At 40.9% G+C, this 17403-nt stretch overlaps 1 protein-coding gene across 1 annotated transcript; it reads left to right on the top strand.

The window, feature by feature from the left end:
* Positions 1–814: 814 nt before the first annotated feature.
* On the top strand, positions 815–16077 carry rac2 (Rac family small GTPase 2). Its single transcript, XM_046373507.1, has 7 exons — positions 815–969; positions 7444–7515; positions 9180–9297; positions 10743–10805; positions 13863–14022; positions 14676–14809; positions 15460–16077. Exons 1-6 carry the CDS (start codon positions 935–937, stop codon positions 14804–14806), a joined length of 579 nt encoding a protein of 192 aa, XP_046229463.1. The 5' UTR covers positions 815–934; the 3' UTR covers positions 14807–14809; positions 15460–16077.
* The last annotated feature ends 1326 nt before the right edge of the window (positions 16078–17403 follow it).

Here is a 17403-nt window from a genome sequence, read left to right as displayed (position 1 = left end):
GTATTTTAAAGAGTTTGTCATGGTTGGCGTGTGAGATAAGACTAAAACACTTTCATACTAATGACAGACTAAACTGAAGTGTGAACGTGAGCAGCTCCTCTGCTGCAGGTGCTCAGTGCTTTGGACGTGATAATTAATGAGACAAATGATGCACGAGTGCCCCCTGGTGGTATATAAAAAGTATTGTTCTCTTTATGTATCACCAAGGTTACATATGTGTTGCTGTGGCTTATTCTGTATCTACTTCTACTATTTATCATTTTACAAATTATACTTAAACTATTTGATCTAAATCTAAGCTGAACTACAAGTGTGTAGTGGTAGTATTATGGCTACTACTTGTAGTAGCAGAAGGTGTTTTTCTCATAGTCTTTTATTTCTGGTTATTTATTTTATTTTTGCCACACAAAATGTAACTAAATCTTATCTAAAATATTAAAATTGTGTGCATGTGTGTGTGTGTGCTTTGTGTATACTCATACACGATTGCATATCCACAAGCAAACAAAAGAGGAAGTTTTAAATCGAGCTCAGAGTTATTGTTTCTGCATCTTCCGCCTTTCAAAACACTGCACAAGTCATGTTACAGCTCTCCTCTGTTGCAACGGCGCCCTCTACCCCCACCCCCACCCCCAGCCCTTATAATTCATCACATTTATTCTGCCTTTTTTTCTTTACCATTTGAAGTCTTACTTAAGTTCTGTTGTCTAGAAGACAGAAAAAACACAACAAAACCGGAAAGAGAGATTGGTGCAACGATGAAGGAAGAGAGAGAGAGAGAGAGAGAGAGAGAAAAAGAGGCAGCGAAAGGAGGGAGGCGAGGGAGGTGTGCAACAATTTCCTGTAGTTGCATGCTGATCTGCGCCTGTGAACCTTCCTCTCTGAGTCTGTTTCTGTCAGAGTGAAGAGCACAGACGAAGCAGAGCGGAACAGGATGCAGGCTATCAAATGTGTGGTCGTTGGAGATGGGTATGCCTTTATTTTACTTTACCTACAAATGTTAGAACTTTATCTGCCTTCAGCTGTTGAATCAAGAGCCCAGCTGATGCATGACGGGGGCGGCAGGGCCCAGGACCATAATTTATGGTTATTTCATAGAATTGTCAAAGAGTTTCACATGGCCCAAACAGCCTCGAGTGTAACAGTTTTGTCAGCTTCCGCAGTGATGGTGGCAGAGCCTTGTGGTGTTCGCTTGAAAGACTTAAGGCTCCCGTGCTTACAAACTTGTTGAAGAGCAGTCTGTCCAGCGTTTTGTGTGTGAATCTTTAGGCGTGTGTTTGACAGCGCTGATTCAGAGGGACCATGCTGGATGGTGCAGGCCACAACATGCAGGAAAAATTCTGTAATGCAGCAAGCTCGGGGCACAGACTCCTCACTGTAGATGAAAATCCAAGAAAGGCCTAAAAAAAAAAAAAAAAAAAAGAAAAAAGAAAAAAAGTGGGTGGCTCACATCAAATGGAAAAGAAAAAATAGACAAGGAACAGGAAGGAAATGTAAGAAAACTGTTGCAGGCTTTTAGTATTGAACAACCTGGTGCATTTGTTCAGTCTAAAGGCTTAAATGGACTGTCTGAGACAAGTGGGGTCAGTGTGGCGTCTGTCACATCAGAAGCTTTGTTCTTATGTTCAGTGAAGGTGCGCCAAAAAGGCCAACTGTCATGATGGAGGAACTTGTGGAGCGGAAGTGCAGTAGTTGAAACGCTGCACGAAATCTGTCAACACTCACAGAAAGCTAAGCATTCACAGGTAGCTACTGCACCTCCATTTCCTCGTGCGTGTTCAGCTTCCTGGTGACGCTGTGATTTGAAATTGTAAAGAAGATGAGAAGGAGGGGGGCTGAGGTCTGTAAATACTGGGCATTTCGTTTCGCTTGGGTTTATTTTCGTACACAGCATTTCAAATAAAACAGGCTTTGATTTGGAGGTGAACACACTCAGAAAGGAGACCAATGAGGTTTCATGGTGAGATTTGCAGATTTATTTATTTACTTGTTATCAGAGGTGAGCTAACATTTGCTAAACCTGCCTTGTCTTGCTACCAGCTCCAGTACATCCAAAGTAAATATGCTTTGTGTCGATGGACGCCATGCACTTTCAAAACCGCAAAACAACCTTGAGTGAAAAGGACTAGAATATGTTAACCTTCCTCAGTTGGAACAATAAAGGACCTTCGCCGTTTAAATTGATCGTAATTTCTATTTAAAATGTATGTTTGAAATAACCTGACTTTGAGGTTGGAAAAACCCGAAATTCTTTTACAAAAAGGACAACAGTTGCTTGCAAAAGTTTTCTTGTGCCTGAAGCCACCTGAATGACAAGCCTGACTTCATATTTTTAAAATACATCCTCATAGACTATATTTAATTACAGCAACTGTTACAGTTACTGTCGAGAATTTGACCCAGATTATAATCATACTCCTTCCCCTTTTTTATTTTTAAAAAACACACCACTAATTCAAGGCGAGCAGAGAACACAGACAGTGAGGGAAGTAATGCGAAGAATGTGAAAAAACAATTTGTGAACAGCTTGAGACTCGGGCCAGTTTTATACCCCTGAACAGGTGTTCAAGCAGTGTAGAAAGCACTGAACTGTTGGCGCTGAAGAATTACAAAAGTTGACAGAAAAGTATTTGGAATACCCCTGCTGAAATACCTGCAAGGCGCTTTAGAGACAGAACATTTCTGCGGGAGCACTGGTATATTGGCCTTATGAAAGGTGTGAGTAATTTCTATATTTTTTGATTGGCTCTGGTAACTATGCTAACGTGGCATCGCGCTGCAACCTGTGCAGACATCCTTTGCAGCAGTCCGCGCTTTGGGCTCTGCCAGTTTTGCACAAGATAAACCGAATGCATGTGGACCTCGTGAAGTCCTTTAAAAGAAATGCAGCGGCTGCACTGTGTGGTGTGTGAACATGTGTTTGTTGGTCTGTGCATGTGACTAAACTCAGATGAATATAGGTTTAAAACTTTCCAGTAAGTGGGACAGAAGAGGAAGTTTGAGCGAGTTACTGTGTACATACAAGCCAACATGTTAACAAACACATTAGGTTAACATCTCCACCTGCCATTTAACAGCATTACACACAAATGTCTTAAGGCTCCTTAAAGGAGCTCAGTGGAGTCTTCTTGTGCACAAATAAAAATTATGTTTACCTTCAGTGTTAACAAAACACGCTGAGTGTATTCTGAAGGTCAAGTGCATTTCCTTTATGACAAAACACTTGCAAAGTCTTTTTTTTTTTAAGTATTTGAATCTGGCATCATTTGTGTCTTTTTTATATAAGATAAGATAAGGAAACCTTTATTTGTCCCACAAGGGGGAAATTGTAGCATTACAACAGCAGGGTACAAGAACAGCACTGGAATAAGATTTACAGAATCAGAAATATTTAAGATATTAAGAATAAAAAATATAAATCATATAAAAATAAACATTAACATAAAATAGCATCTACCAATCTAGAACTCATCTACAAAGCTCTGCATAAATAATAATCATTTCTTATGTACAGTGAGTGACTAACAGTAAGTGACTGAAAGCACTGCACATGGTGACTGCAGATGGGCGACAGAGCTAACAATGTTCACACAACAAGGGTGGATCAGTCTGCTGCTGAAGCTGCTCTCCAGAGCGGACAGGATGTCCTGCATATGTTTACATGTTTATGTGTTTATTGCATATGTTTATTTCAGTGCAGTCGCCTTCTTCGCTGCCTTTGTTGGCTCGTTGTAGCATATCTTGGAGCACTACTGCCACCTGTTGATCAGTGGATTAGTGTGACACCACTGATAGAAGTGTGTGATGCACCACCTGTGAGTGTACATATGTCACCATGCGATGGCATGAAATAAATAAAGTAGTTCTTTGGCGTTACGAGAGGTCTGAAACTCCACAGGGAAGCTAAAATGAGCAGAGACCTGGTGGTTGATCAATAATCACAAATTCACAGCCAGAATATTTTGATTTGATGGAATTGTGTGGCTATGCATATTATTTTAACAGTCTTAAAGATCTGGAGTCTAAACTGCTCTATAAATGAATAATCGTTTGCAGATTACGATGAGATTTGGTTAACTGCGTGAGCGTATCTTCCTGTTAGCAACCTAGCTAGCAAGCTTAGGGCCTATAGCAGACCACTACTCAGGGGGATTTACCGACAATAAAAGGAAGTTTTGAGAGCTGCTGTGGATTGACTAGCATGTTCCAGACTGGCTAGCTTGTTAGCACTTAGCTCATCAGCCTTAAGTCACCAAGCGGGCCTGCAGTAGTTACTACGTCTACAAGCATCTAACACGATTTACTTTTGAATGATACATATTTATTGTGTGTGTTTGCTTTATCATGTGAGCAGAATTTGAATTACTCAAGGAAATAAAATCTATGTTTGATCATAAAAAATGGAAACAAAGTTGTGATTGGCTAACTTTTTTCTTTTTTTTTTGTGAGTTGCTGTAATACTTATGAGACTCCAACCAACAGCCTCACAAGGAGAGGAAAAGATAAAAAAAGATTTAGTGGATGAAATATAAGCGAATAAGGGTGAAGAGCCGGAAAGAGAAAAAAAAAAAAAACAAGTTGATGGAAAAGCAGATTAAGAACAAAGAGACGGAGCGAGATCAGAGGCTGGAGTTTTCTTTATAGCTCAGTTTGGCTGGTTCCTGTTTTCTGCACTAACTGATACTTCTGAAACAGATCAGTTCCTATTTGACTCACACGCAACCACAAGCACACACACATAAGCTTGAAGTTCTATACTTCTGAGAGCCTTCGCTGGTGCAACACACTCTGTAACCAGTAATCCCAACCTTAACCTTTAGAGTTACGGGCCTAAGCCCAAGCTTTACACATCACCTAAACTTTACTGTAAACCGAGTCTGAATTCTCAAACTGCCTCGGCGACCTGACAACATGTCACCAAAGTCAACGTGTCAAACTCAAACTGTTCCTCACAGAGATCGAAGCAGTCACACTGACGAACACACACACTCACACACACAGCTTTTCTTAGTTGACAGCTGGACCATTGCTCATCTCACCACTGAGTCATCTTGTCCCCGGGCTGCCTTCTTCAAAATGCCAACTTACATTATGAGAGCTTTTGTTCAGACTCAGGATCAGTTCATAGAGCGAAAGGTTAGTTTGTCTACTTCTCTTTAAAGGGTCAGTCCACCCACAGCTAAGAAAGATGTATTTTTATCCGTCACAGACATGAGTCACACAGCTGTGATTTTTACATAGTTTGAACGTCATGATTGTCCTATTTAAAAAGGGAGTAGTATTAGTATTAAGAAGTGTTGTAATATTATGATACTTTCTTCATATCATTGCAGTAATTTTGAGGGTCATATGAAAATAAAATGCACACCCATCAATCCAACAGTGTAAAATGAAAGGCTAAAAGACATTCTTCGTTTGTGCTCCCTCATTACTTGTCTCAGATAACCTTCCAGTTTTCACTGGGAAGCTTAAAACTGTCCAAGTGAGTGGGATTCTTCAACATTGCACCACAGACACAATTCCGGCCACATCCATCGCCTGGTATTGTCAGCAGAAGTTTTCAGTTGCAGATATTTTATTTGACATCATTGTAAACTGGCGGAAATAAAACTGAAACTCTCTGCATGGCTAAGTACCAGAAAAGGGGGATTTTTTTTGTGTGTGCGTGTTCGCTAACACTTCAAGAAGTCGGGTCCCAACCCCCCAACTTACTCAATAAAGTCACACCATTTTTTTTCCTCTCAGAGAAATGACAGATGTGGCCCCAAGATAATCTGAATGTGTCTCACTAAACTCAGTCAGTGTGTCTCCCAGACTGGGGCTGACCTCAGGAGTTTGTAAGGCACCACGATGCCACCAAAATGCCCAGTGGGGACGTGGCTCCACCGTGCAGGCAAAGATTCCACCTGATTGCAGCTGAAGCCTTTGCTGGCCTCATGTGACAGAACCAGATCTTTATAGACGGAGCTCCAACAAAGGAACGCCCCCTCTGCCTCGCTGCTCACCGTGCACAGGTGATGACTGCGCCTGAATCAGGCTTTAATAATAGCCGAACGAAACGTTTCGATTCCACTTTTCGTAAGTTTGTACGTGTGCTGTGCACATGAAAGCACCTCAAATGCTGATTTCACATTTTCAGCAATTTGATAAACAAAATATCACAACTAAACATTTTCCACCATGCATCTTCAGATGTTTGTGTATGTTTTAATACCAAACATTTGTGATATGATAAGCAAAAGTCAGTGGTGATGCTGGTGAAAGTAAAGAGTTTGCCAATCAGATTTCAGGACTGGTTGACACTGTTGTCATCAGAGCATTTAACCCATGAACTGCCATCAGATTCATCTCCTGTCAGGTTCTGTTTTGTATGTGACACACACAGCACAGACACAGAACTCTCTCGTGTCATAAATCCTGTCCGGTTGTTTGATATTTGTGTGTGTGTGTGTATGGTGCTGTGACTGGCAGGTGGTGACGGTGAACCAGTGATCATGACTGTGGGAGATGAGCCATAGAGGACGCCTGCTATAGCTGATATGTAGGCTAAAGAGTGAGATTTACCTACTAACTGTGATGACAGGCGCAAAAGCCTGGGCTAAATATCATCGTTAAGGGCAAATCACAACTGGTTTGGTTTCATGACCGACTTTGACTAAAGCAGACTAAGACCGAGCAGATCCTCATAACTTCTTACCAGTCAGATTTATCCTGGTTGTTGTCCTTCTCTGCGTGCCAAAGGGGGCACGAGCTCTGCTGTTATTGTTGAAATGCTGACAGGAAGAAAGTTCTGGAACAAAATAAGAGCAGGGCCAGCTCACACTTGTTCGCTCGTTGGTTTCATGCAGTCGTGCGCTTTCATGGCTGTGGGTGTTGAGACAAGCTGCTCACTGCACTCTTGTAAATGAACACTTTACAAAGTGTCAGTTAAAGCCTGTTGCATTACAACTGATGCTATACAGGACTTGTGATTGTGCACACGAGATGACAGCTCGCTCATCCCTCCTCCTCTGCCTCTTCGTTTTTACCGCTGCGTCCCAATTCCACTGCGCACACTAAATCTAGCCACATTTCACACTGACAGAAATAAAGTAGTAATACAGTCAGGTGGTTGCCCCACAATGCAATGCACAAAGAAAATGGAGGAGCTGCTCATGGCTGGAAACAAATAAATGATGGGTTCAGCAGCTCAAGAAATCCCCCTCCTCCCCCAAAAAGCTGTATTTTAAGTGTAATTGTCAGTAACAAAGCAAAGCTGCGGTGTGACTGATGTCTCTCACTGCATTATTGTGTTTGTGCTGACTTCTTGTGTAATAACTTGTGTAAACTGCATCCCCTGCACACCTTCATTCTTTCTCTCCACTTTCCACTCTTACAGCCTGAAACCTTGTGTTTGTCTGTTCACGATGTCTGACCTGATGTGTTTTTACATGTGTGATTTAGAGCTGTGGGAAAAACATGTCTCCTCATCAGCTACACCACCAATGCCTTCCCCGGGGAGTACATTCCTACTGTGTGAGTATGACACACACACACGCTCTTTCTGAAGGTACATGGAAAACACACAGTATAGGTAGTACACAAGTACACAAACATGTCGCACATTTCTGTATGACCACCAGTTAATTGTGTTATGTAATTGCGTGCATGTATAGACAAAGAGACAAATACACAAAGCAGCAGCACATCCACGTGATGTGATGATGTTAACAGCTGACAGGTTTGGGCTGGCAGCAGCCTACCAGTTAGGAAAACACTTCTTGATAACAGCATTCTTGGTAATGAAGCTGATGGACAGCAAATAGAGAAGACAGAAGAAGACTGATGTTGATTTTGCTTTAGCTTTGACTCTGAGCCTGACTAACAAGTGAGGAGACACAAGAACATGATTTTATCTCTTTGTTTGATTTCTGAGAAACTTCCTGCAACTGTTTCTGTAACTGAAGACATGACATGACATGACCGTGAATGTGAGCAAGTGACAGGAAAGCAGGATGCAGCTAAAACAGAGTGAAAACTGACAAAATCAAGCAGAAGAACCGTGTTTGAAAACTCCGTATCACTGACTTTTTGCCATACAGTCAAAGGTGTACACTCACTGCTCTTTGGCACTTTAGTACTTGCTGGTGATTGTGTAAATCGTTTTGAGTGTAGCAACAAGCGTACGCACAGGAAGTTTAGCAAAGGAAAGGATGAGACTGTAGTGTTTCAAAGTGACCACATGGGGGCAGCACTGCATGCATGTTCTAATGTAGAACACAGTAGTGGTTATTTCCAGCAGTGGAAGAAGTACTCAGCCAGTACTTCTCTGTAAAATTACTCACAAGTATAAGAATAAAAGTATTATCAGCAAATTGTACTTAAAGTATCAAAAGTAAAAGTACTCACTGGAGAAAGCATCCCCACTGAAACTGTCACATGTACCATAAAATTGGAATTTTCCCACCACTTCATTGAGAAATAAGCAGTATTTTTGTTAAAGTTGAAATAATCTTAGTTTTCAGACAAACGTAGAGCAGTAAAAAGTACAATATTTCCCTCTGAAGTGTAGTGGAGTTGAAATACGAAGTAGCCTAAAACAGAAATACTCAAATAAAGAAGTACCTCAAAATTGTACTTAAGTACAGTATACTTGCATTCCACCACTGGTGATTTCCTTAAACTGAGCCTCACAGCAAAAGCTCGAAATAGATTAAGATTATTTTTACAGTAAACAAACGCAGTGAGGAAACAAACATGCTTATAATCCGTACAGTCCATGAACTAGTCTGAGCCCATTAACTGCACAAGAAAAAGTCAGTTTAGGTTTAACGAGCTGCTCACTGAGCCGAAACAACACGCTTTTCCTGAGTGCAAAGCATTTTAAAGATTCATAAACAAAGCCAGTGGTATTATTATTATTATTACTATTATTATTATTATTATTATTATTATTATTATTATTATTATTATTATTATTATAGCCCTGAGTTAAATGTTCTAATTAACTTCTTCTTCTGGTAATAAAAAGCTTTTCCTTTCAGGGCTCAGAAGACTTATGTCTAATTATGAGACCCCTGTGCCTTAGAGTGATGGCGTTTTTATGGCATTTGTAAAGCAAAGGATTGATTATTTAACAACTTGGTTAAATGAAAGACCGGCTCACTGGCTAATTGATCGATCGTCGACTGTCCCCACAGATTTGACAACTACTCAGCTAACGTGATGGTGGACAGCAAGCCAGTCAACCTGGGCCTCTGGGATACAGCTGGACAGGAAGACTACGACAGGCTCCGCCCACTGTCCTACCCACAGACGGTATATCACACACACACACACACACAGTTCATTAGAAAAGATCAAACCCACTTTGTCTCCAGCTGTGAAAGCCAGGAGAGTTGAAATTGCAACTGCCAGATCCATACACAACACTGCAGCCTGAATGAGCCACGTCTCATTAAGAGAGGAAGGAAGAGGAGGGACATGTCACTGAGGAAGCTGCTGCATGTGTGAAATCAACTGAACTTACATCAGACTGATGAAATCTCTAAACCTCTCTTATAATGCAACACTTGGCTGATTTAAGTGCAAATATTATGTAGAAAAAGAACAGAAGAAATAAGGAACAAAAAAACAATACAGTTAATATGGAGGGGCTGGCATTGGACAAAATAATTGTTGTTATGGCTATTATATGGAGATAGACGTTCCTTCTGATTCCCAGGGAGCAAAAGGTTTTTTAGCCTCATACAGTGCATCCAGAAAGTATTCACACCACTTCGCTTTTTGCACATTTTGTTGTGTTACAGTCTCAATTCATTTTTTCCCTCAAAATTCTACACAAAATACCCCATGATGACAAAGTGAAACAAGTTTGCTTGAATTTTTTTGCAAATTTATAAGGCCCTTCTACCCCGATCACTCAGGAAGAGTAATCTAGGAAGAGTCCTGGTGGTTCCAAACTGTGGATTATGGAGGTCACTGTGCTCTTTGGGACATTTAATGCAGCAGAAATCTTTCTGTACCCTTCCCCAGATGTGTGTCTCGACACAATCCTGTCTCAGAGGTCTACAGACTTTGACTTCATGACTTGGTTTGTGCTCTGACACGCGCTGCCAACTGTGAGGGCTTATATAGACTGGTATGTGCCTTTCCAAATCATGCCCAATCAGCTGAATTTACCACAGGTGGACTCAGCTCAAGTGGGAGAAACCTCTGAAGGATGATCAGTGGAAACAGGAGGCACCTGAGCTCAATTTTCAGTATCATGACAAAGAGTGTGAATACTTATGTACATGTTACATTTTCTGTTTTCATTTCTAAACATTTTTCAAACTTGTTTCACTTTCTGAGGTATTTTGTGTAGAATTGTGTAGAAATTTAATTTAATCCATTTTAGAATGAGACTGTAACATAACAAAATGTGGATAAAGCAAAGCGTTGTGAATACTTTTCAGATGAACTGTATTTACTTCACACACACTTCAGGGTCAGGCAGACTATATTTCTCTAAGATAACTCTAGTAAGGGAATAAAAAAAACAAATCTGTCTTCTGTATTTGGCCACAAGTTTTCATCCACAGCACAACTTTTGTCCACATTCTTTGGTGGGCTTAACCCTAACCCTAACCCTAACCCTACCCCTACCCTGTTTCAATAAAATAACACAAGGAAGTAAACTTCCTTACAATATGAAAGGCTAATATTACCCAAGAAAATCTAATCTAATGTATCCATGTTCATCTCATTGTCTGCTCGTTTAGGATGTTTTCCTGATCTGTTTCTCCCTGGTGAGCCCAGCATCCTATGAGAACGTCAGAGCCAAGGTGAGACTCGTCTCTGTGGTACATCACCCTCTTTCATATAGCTTTAGTTTACTAAATTAAGTGGTCCATAAATACCACAGTCGAGTACATGTACGTGCACAATACTGACTATGTGTGTTCTGTGATATTCTTCGTTGTTTATTTTGACTAACTTGCCAAAGTGTCATTCTCTTTAAGTTGAGCAAGCTGTGTCTCTATAGAAATGTGATGTTCCTTACATTCTGTTTTTATTGTATTAGTAGTTCACAATAGACAGATTTACATTTCAGAACATTTCCATTGGCATGGTGAAGTTCTCATAATCACAGTTCAGTGAAGCTGCCCCCTTAAAATAGACGATTTCAATTAATTGTTAGAGCCCAGAATCTTAATTGTCTGTCAGCTGAAATGTCAAATGGCCACATTTTAAATTTCCCCTGCGTCTCCGTGTGCAGAGCGCAGCCACTGCTTTCCATTCACTTCAGAGTTCAATGAGAAAATCAATTTGCAGAGTCCCGCGACTTGTCACAGAAAGGTTTAAGTATGTTGATGTCCACTGTTTCATCCTCTAATTATAGTTAACTTTGAACGAACTCCGGGGACAATTTAGCAGATTCTGATTGGTTTCCTTCTGACCAAGCTGTCGGTCAGAGGGAAAGGAAAGAGCAATGGATCCTGTGCAAATCTCGAGCTCAGTGGAAATGAATAATTCAATTTTTCTGTTGATTTAATAATCAATTATTTAACTAATCGTTTCAGCTCTGCATTTTCATTCATCCCTCCATTTATTCTTTTCCTGGTTATTCCTGCTCAGGGTCTCGGGGGGTTAAATGATTCAGTCCTACAATCTCATTGAAAAGCTCGCCAGATCCCATATGTAGCATTAAGAGATAAAACCTTTAATGTACAGCACACTCATCTCAAGGGCCTTCCAAGTGTTTCATTCATCTTTCATTTCCTTTTGCTACGATGACGCAAGGACGTGCACTGGAGCAAAAGCAGAGCCTCTGGAAGTTCTTTGCAAATACGACCTCGCTCAGAAACCGCTCGCCGCTCTTTTGAACCATGAATATCTTATGGGAACATCAATACAACATGACAAAGGAACCAACATCAGGAATATTGATTAGGTTCGTTTTAGTGTGACTCACATCTGCTCCTTTCTTTATTTTGAATCCCGTGTGAGTCACCTTCGTAACGAGGGACTGGGGAGGCACTATAATGCTGGTAACCTCTAGGTTGGCATGAAGGAAAATTAAAAAGGAAAAAAAGTCCTGTTGATGGCAAATATATGAATTCTGTTAATTAAAATTTTTGTGGTGGAAAGAAGTCTGAAGCATTACATGTACGTGCTTTAGATAATGAGACTTCAGTGTATTTTGAACACCTATGAACATGACAGGTCCAAGAAGGAGTGTTTTGACTGGCACTAAGCATACATATGTGGTTATTTTTATATTCTGTAGCTCCCTCTTCACATTTTCTCCTTCATCTGTCTCAGTTAGCTTTTTTTGGTGTGTTGAGGTCAACAACTACTGACAGGAAGGCAGCCGCTAAATGTCGAGCAAATCAAAGCATAATGACATGGCGGAGTAGACCCTGAGCAGCATCCTGTTCACTCGATGTCCATCAGTTAGTTAGTATTCACTCTATGCTTCATTACAAAAGTCACAATCAAACTGAAGAGAAAGGTCGGAAAGATCAGTGTAGGGCTGACCAGCTGCTTTTTGGCATTAGAAGCAACCTGTCCAGCTTTGTAGCGCTTATGGATACAGTGCGATAAATGTGCTGGACTTCAGAGGTGTCCCCTTTTGGAGCCAGTTCCATCCCAGTCTGAAGTCATCTGGGACAACTGGACACTAAAATGACATAATGCAAGTCAAAGTCAGTCAAAATAAACCAAGTCAAGTCACAAGTCACTGCAAAGTTGCAGTGCAGGTGGTTCACATGCTGTAATGATGATCATTAAAATGACTTGGCATCTGCTTTGATAGCATTTTCAGACAGTGAAGACCAAACTTAAAACTTGAGTCATTTTACTTTCAAATCTCAAGTCAAGTGCAGTCTTTAGGGAGTCACTTCTCCAATAAGTCTCACGGCAGCCGAGTACAAGTCAAGTGTCAAGTTTTCCATTTTCTCTCAGCTCTTTTAAAGTGTAAAGCTCTGGTATAATGTGAAGAAAATACTCACTTGAAGATTAAAAACTCCCACAAGGGAATTCCCCCATTGGCTGTCCCCAAGATAATGTGTCATCATTTAAATACATTTTTAGTAGACTTCAGAGGAAGATAAAGCAGAAGAAGGAGATTCAAGAAATCCTTGAATTTGTAATCTCGCAGTGGTTTGAATTTCAGCTTGGTAAGAAATTTCAAAAAGAACTGACTCAAAGAAGCAGCAGTAATACCCATAATCCCCACATGTCAATCAGCTGGTTCTTATGCGGACTACTCCACTAAGTGGGATGGATTTGCTAGTCTAAAACTATAACCATCACTGACCTGTGGGCTCTCACAAAATCTACTTAATTCTCTTAGCAGATAGCATCTCTCATTTCCTCACTGGGGAAAATGGATGGGGAGAGTATAAGACAAGGCAAAGAGCAGAGCGAGAGAGCAAGAGGGAGAAGTTTGGGAGGGAGAGGGAGGTTTGAGTTGAGAAGGGTGAAGCAAACAAGAGATCAGAGGCAGCGGGTGTGAGGAGATGGAGGGAATATGGAGGGTGAGAGAGCAAAGGCAAGAATTTTAAGGAGAGGAAAGAGGAGAGAGGTGGCAGCCAGGACAGGTATGAAAATATGCTTGGGTTTGATCGAGCAGGAAAGCAAATGCAGAGTCTACACCAAAGCACCTAACCGCATATATTTTTTCATTATCCAGACCTACAGCATGTCATTTGCATTTTAAACCATATTTCATGACAATTTAAGAAACCAGCCTGACTTTTTCTGTACTTCCTGGCTTCCAACTTTCTCCTCTCATCTGCCTCCACCCCCTGCTGTTTTCTTCATCTCTGACACATACCTTCACGTTGTGTCTTTTCCCCTTTCTCTGCTCTCATTGTGTTTGCTTTCGACTCTGCCAGTGGTACCCCGAGGTTCGTCACCACTGCCCCTCCACGCCCATCATCCTGGTAGGCACCAAGCTGGATCTGAGGGACGAGAAGGATACCATTGAGAAGCTGAAGGAAAAGAAGCTGGCACCAATCACGTACCCTCAGGGCCTGGCTCTGGCTAAGGAGATAGGTGAATAACACTGACTGGGTCTTATAAGGCAGAAATGTATGTGATGACTTCAGCCTTGAGAGAAAAAAAATACCTGTTGACCAAGCCCTGGTCAACAGCGTTAGCTCTGACCTGTAATTCCCCAGCTCTACAAAGCATTTTAGCATCCTTCAGCTCATTGTTCTGATTTTATGGCTCACCATATGGGCCACTTTCCCCAAAGTTTTGTGCACTGATGTTGCCAGAAAACCTTTGCAAGGATATGTTGGATGTGGCATAAAGATTTTATTATGTTGTAATCCAGCAGCGTCAGATTTGTCCCCCAAACTTCATGTTCGCCTGCACAGTTGGAATGACTGATAAAGGCCCAGTATGAAATCTGCAGTTTTGTTGATGTTCCGTTGGTATTAGGATGAGGATCAGCTATATTAAAAAGCTGTCCAAATATGCCCATCAGCCCCCCAGCTGACATGTTAACGATTTTTCAGATGCTTTTCCATTACTGTATCTCAGCAGGCAGGTTCCGTGGCGGGTCCTGCATGCAGCATTTCAATACAAACATGGCTAAAAAGTGCAGTTTGCCTACCATGTCATTACACAGCCTGTTCGTTTAAGCCTCTATGTGTAGGTTTGCTGAAGTCTCTTATTCTGCATCTCTTCACTCATGCGTATAGATGCAGTGAAGTACCTGGAGTGCTCTGCCTTGACTCAGCGTGGTCTGAAGACTGTATTTGATGAAGCCATCCGGGCAGTGCTCTGCCCTCAGCCCACCAAGGTCAAGAAGAAGCCATGCTCCCTGCTGTAAATGGTAAGACTGACATGAGCACTGATTAATTCATTTGCTTTTCGTGGGTCTTGAGCCTGAATTCATCTCACACAAGAGCGCATTGAGAATTAACTGATTAGTAAGAGATGATTCAAAGGCAAGAGCAACAAGACAAAGACAGAATTAGAAAACAGATGGGAAGCTCTTGTATTATATGCAGAGAATAAAGGCAGATTCATCAGAAGTTATTTTACAAATGTGTGCATACTGTGTGAAACCTTCCCATTACAAAACTCGGGTAATTATTTCAATGCTGTCAGGGCAGGTTTCTCATTTGCCAGGAGAAGGACAGACACATAATTAAGTGAGCTAGAAGATACTACAAGGAAGCTAATTGTGAGCTGTAAAATTACCATAATAATTGTGGAACCAAAACCACCCTGCTGGTATTTCAATATGCCAAGGTACAAAGAAGATTTGAAGGCATGTCACCGAGAAAAAAAAATTACCTTCACAAAACTGTCACTTCTCTGCTGAGAGAAAGAATTGTTTTTGTTCTTAATGTTGAAGATGAAATGAATTGTCCTGGACGTCCTGCATGCGCTGCCATTTCAGTCTGTGTGTGTGTGTGTGTGTGTGTGTGTGTGTGTTAACGAAGTTGTCACAGATTCATGTGGTCTTCACTGTTTTAGGTTGTTGCGGAGAGGAGAGAGAAAACGATTCAGACGGCTGACCCCCGAGTTTACAGAAGACGATTTGAAAGTTCTGTTAGGTTTCTAACAGGCAACAACGACAAGATTCAAATAAATAATAAAGATAGTACTTTTGCAGTTGTAATGAAACAGTACAGTAGCATGTACAGCATACTCTGTGACTATAAGTGTTAAGATAAGGTAAGTGCATTATAGACAGTGAACAAGGCCTGTTTTTCTCTATATCACTAAATGTGGATGCAACAGGATGTTGATTCACCCTATTAGATCAAATGTAAGACCAGAAGCAGCCTTCAGCCAATGTACCAAAATTCCTGCACACCAGACTACATTCAGTCACCTTTCAGGTCCAACAGTATATACAGGTGTCTTGTGCAGCTTCAAATAATGAAAATATTTGTTACGAGTGCAAATAAAGTGTTGCAATAAGGTTACCCTATAATGTCTTGTGTGTGAGAGTGAGGAACAATGAAAACAGGATGATCATTTTTGTATGAGCAGGGAGCTGAACAATATTGTATTTGAACAAGAAAATGTTATTAAAAAATGTATTTTTTTGTTGTGATATTAAAATAAAAGACATTTGATCAAATGAAATATCTGCAGAGTAAACTTTCTTTCTTCAGAGCTGACACGACTGCTTCTACTCGGGTAAAACACAGGACTGCTATTAGGATCAAACGTTTTTTTCCAGTTAGGCTCTACGACGGGTTCCTACGGCAGCATCGTGTACGCCATCCCAGCAGTGAAATGAATGAGGACGGTGCGGAGGGTCTGTCAGATGTAACACTGATATATCAGTCTGCCTTTGCACCATCTGCTGCATCACCATCTGTCTCAGTTTGCCTTCCTGGAGGCTAAGACATCGGGATGGAGATATCAATCTGACTTTATTTATTTGCACTGAGACAGTGAACAACTGATTAATGGTGTAAATGGGGGAGAGGTTATAGTTATCTGCTCACCAGGTGGGGAACATCGCTCATTATTTGCTTTAAGTGCGTGTGCGTGTCCTTGTGTGTTTATGAGGGAACAAATAATCCTGTGTAGCTCAAATGGACTCACACGGCACCAGAATTACCACACTACTTCGTTCTATTATGATGTACTTCTGCAAACAGTACATGCTAAAAAAATTCCCTTGGCTGTTCCTTTCTAAATATACAGCAATGTACAGATGACTTTACGAGGCACTAACATGTTTTGCTGGTTTTGCGGTCTTTGTGGGTGATGTAATCATGAATGTAATCGTGGATCATGTCCTGTGGGAACTTATTTCTTTTTTTCTTTCAGAGAGTGAAGTACATTTTTGAACAGCACAGAAATCCTGTGCAGGTGCTCAGGGTGGATGGTGTGCATACAAATCACAAGACACCAGAAACCAGTTTAAAATTGAACCAAGACGTCAGTGTTCTCAAAATCACAGAAAATATATTGTAATGCAAGAGCAGATACTGCAGGACAACAGAAGAAATGAACATGTTACTGAGACCTTCTGTCCTGTTCCATAAAGCGTGCACCAAATCTGAGGTTTAGTCAGACCCATTTTCCAGTTGATTCAGTTCCATAAAGCAAATTCCATACAGTTCGAGCTCAGTTACTATGAAAACTGAGAAAGCTGAGAAGCCAACCTGTTCCAGGGGAGGCTACCTGTCAGACTAAGCTTCAGATGTAGCTTTAAGAGAGTTAATGTAACACTGACCCAACGGAAAAGCGATGATTTCACCGCTGACTCTGGTGTGCTGCCAAATTATTTGACTTCATTAACCCCTAAGAGTAAATAAAGTTTTAACTTATAACGATAAATTGTAAGCGGTACATATGTGTCCAATTGTATGACATTTCAAACATCTCAATCAAAATTACCCCAATGGAATCATAAGAGCAGACGAGAAAACAAAAATTATGTTGATTAGAAATAGG

Source organism: Scatophagus argus, chromosome 2 (genome assembly GCF_020382885.2).
Source record: "Scatophagus argus isolate fScaArg1 chromosome 2, fScaArg1.pri, whole genome shotgun sequence".
Lineage (NCBI taxonomy): Eukaryota > Metazoa > Chordata > Actinopteri > Scatophagidae > Scatophagus > Scatophagus argus.
The sequence above is the reverse complement of the archived record's forward strand: the minus strand, read 5'-3'. Positions and strand labels throughout refer to the sequence as shown.

Excerpts from the sequence above, each read along its gene's own strand:
- rac2 (XM_046373507.1), top strand. The coding sequence starts at position 935 with ATGCAGGCTATCAAATGTGTGGTCGTTGGAGATGG. Across the intron at positions 9,298-10,742 it reads CACTGTCCTACCCACAGACG|GATGTTTTCCTGATCTGTTT; the intron begins GTATATCACACA and ends CTGCTCGTTTAG. Across the intron at positions 10,806-13,862 it reads ATGAGAACGTCAGAGCCAAG|TGGTACCCCGAGGTTCGTCA; the intron begins GTGAGACTCGTC and ends CGACTCTGCCAG.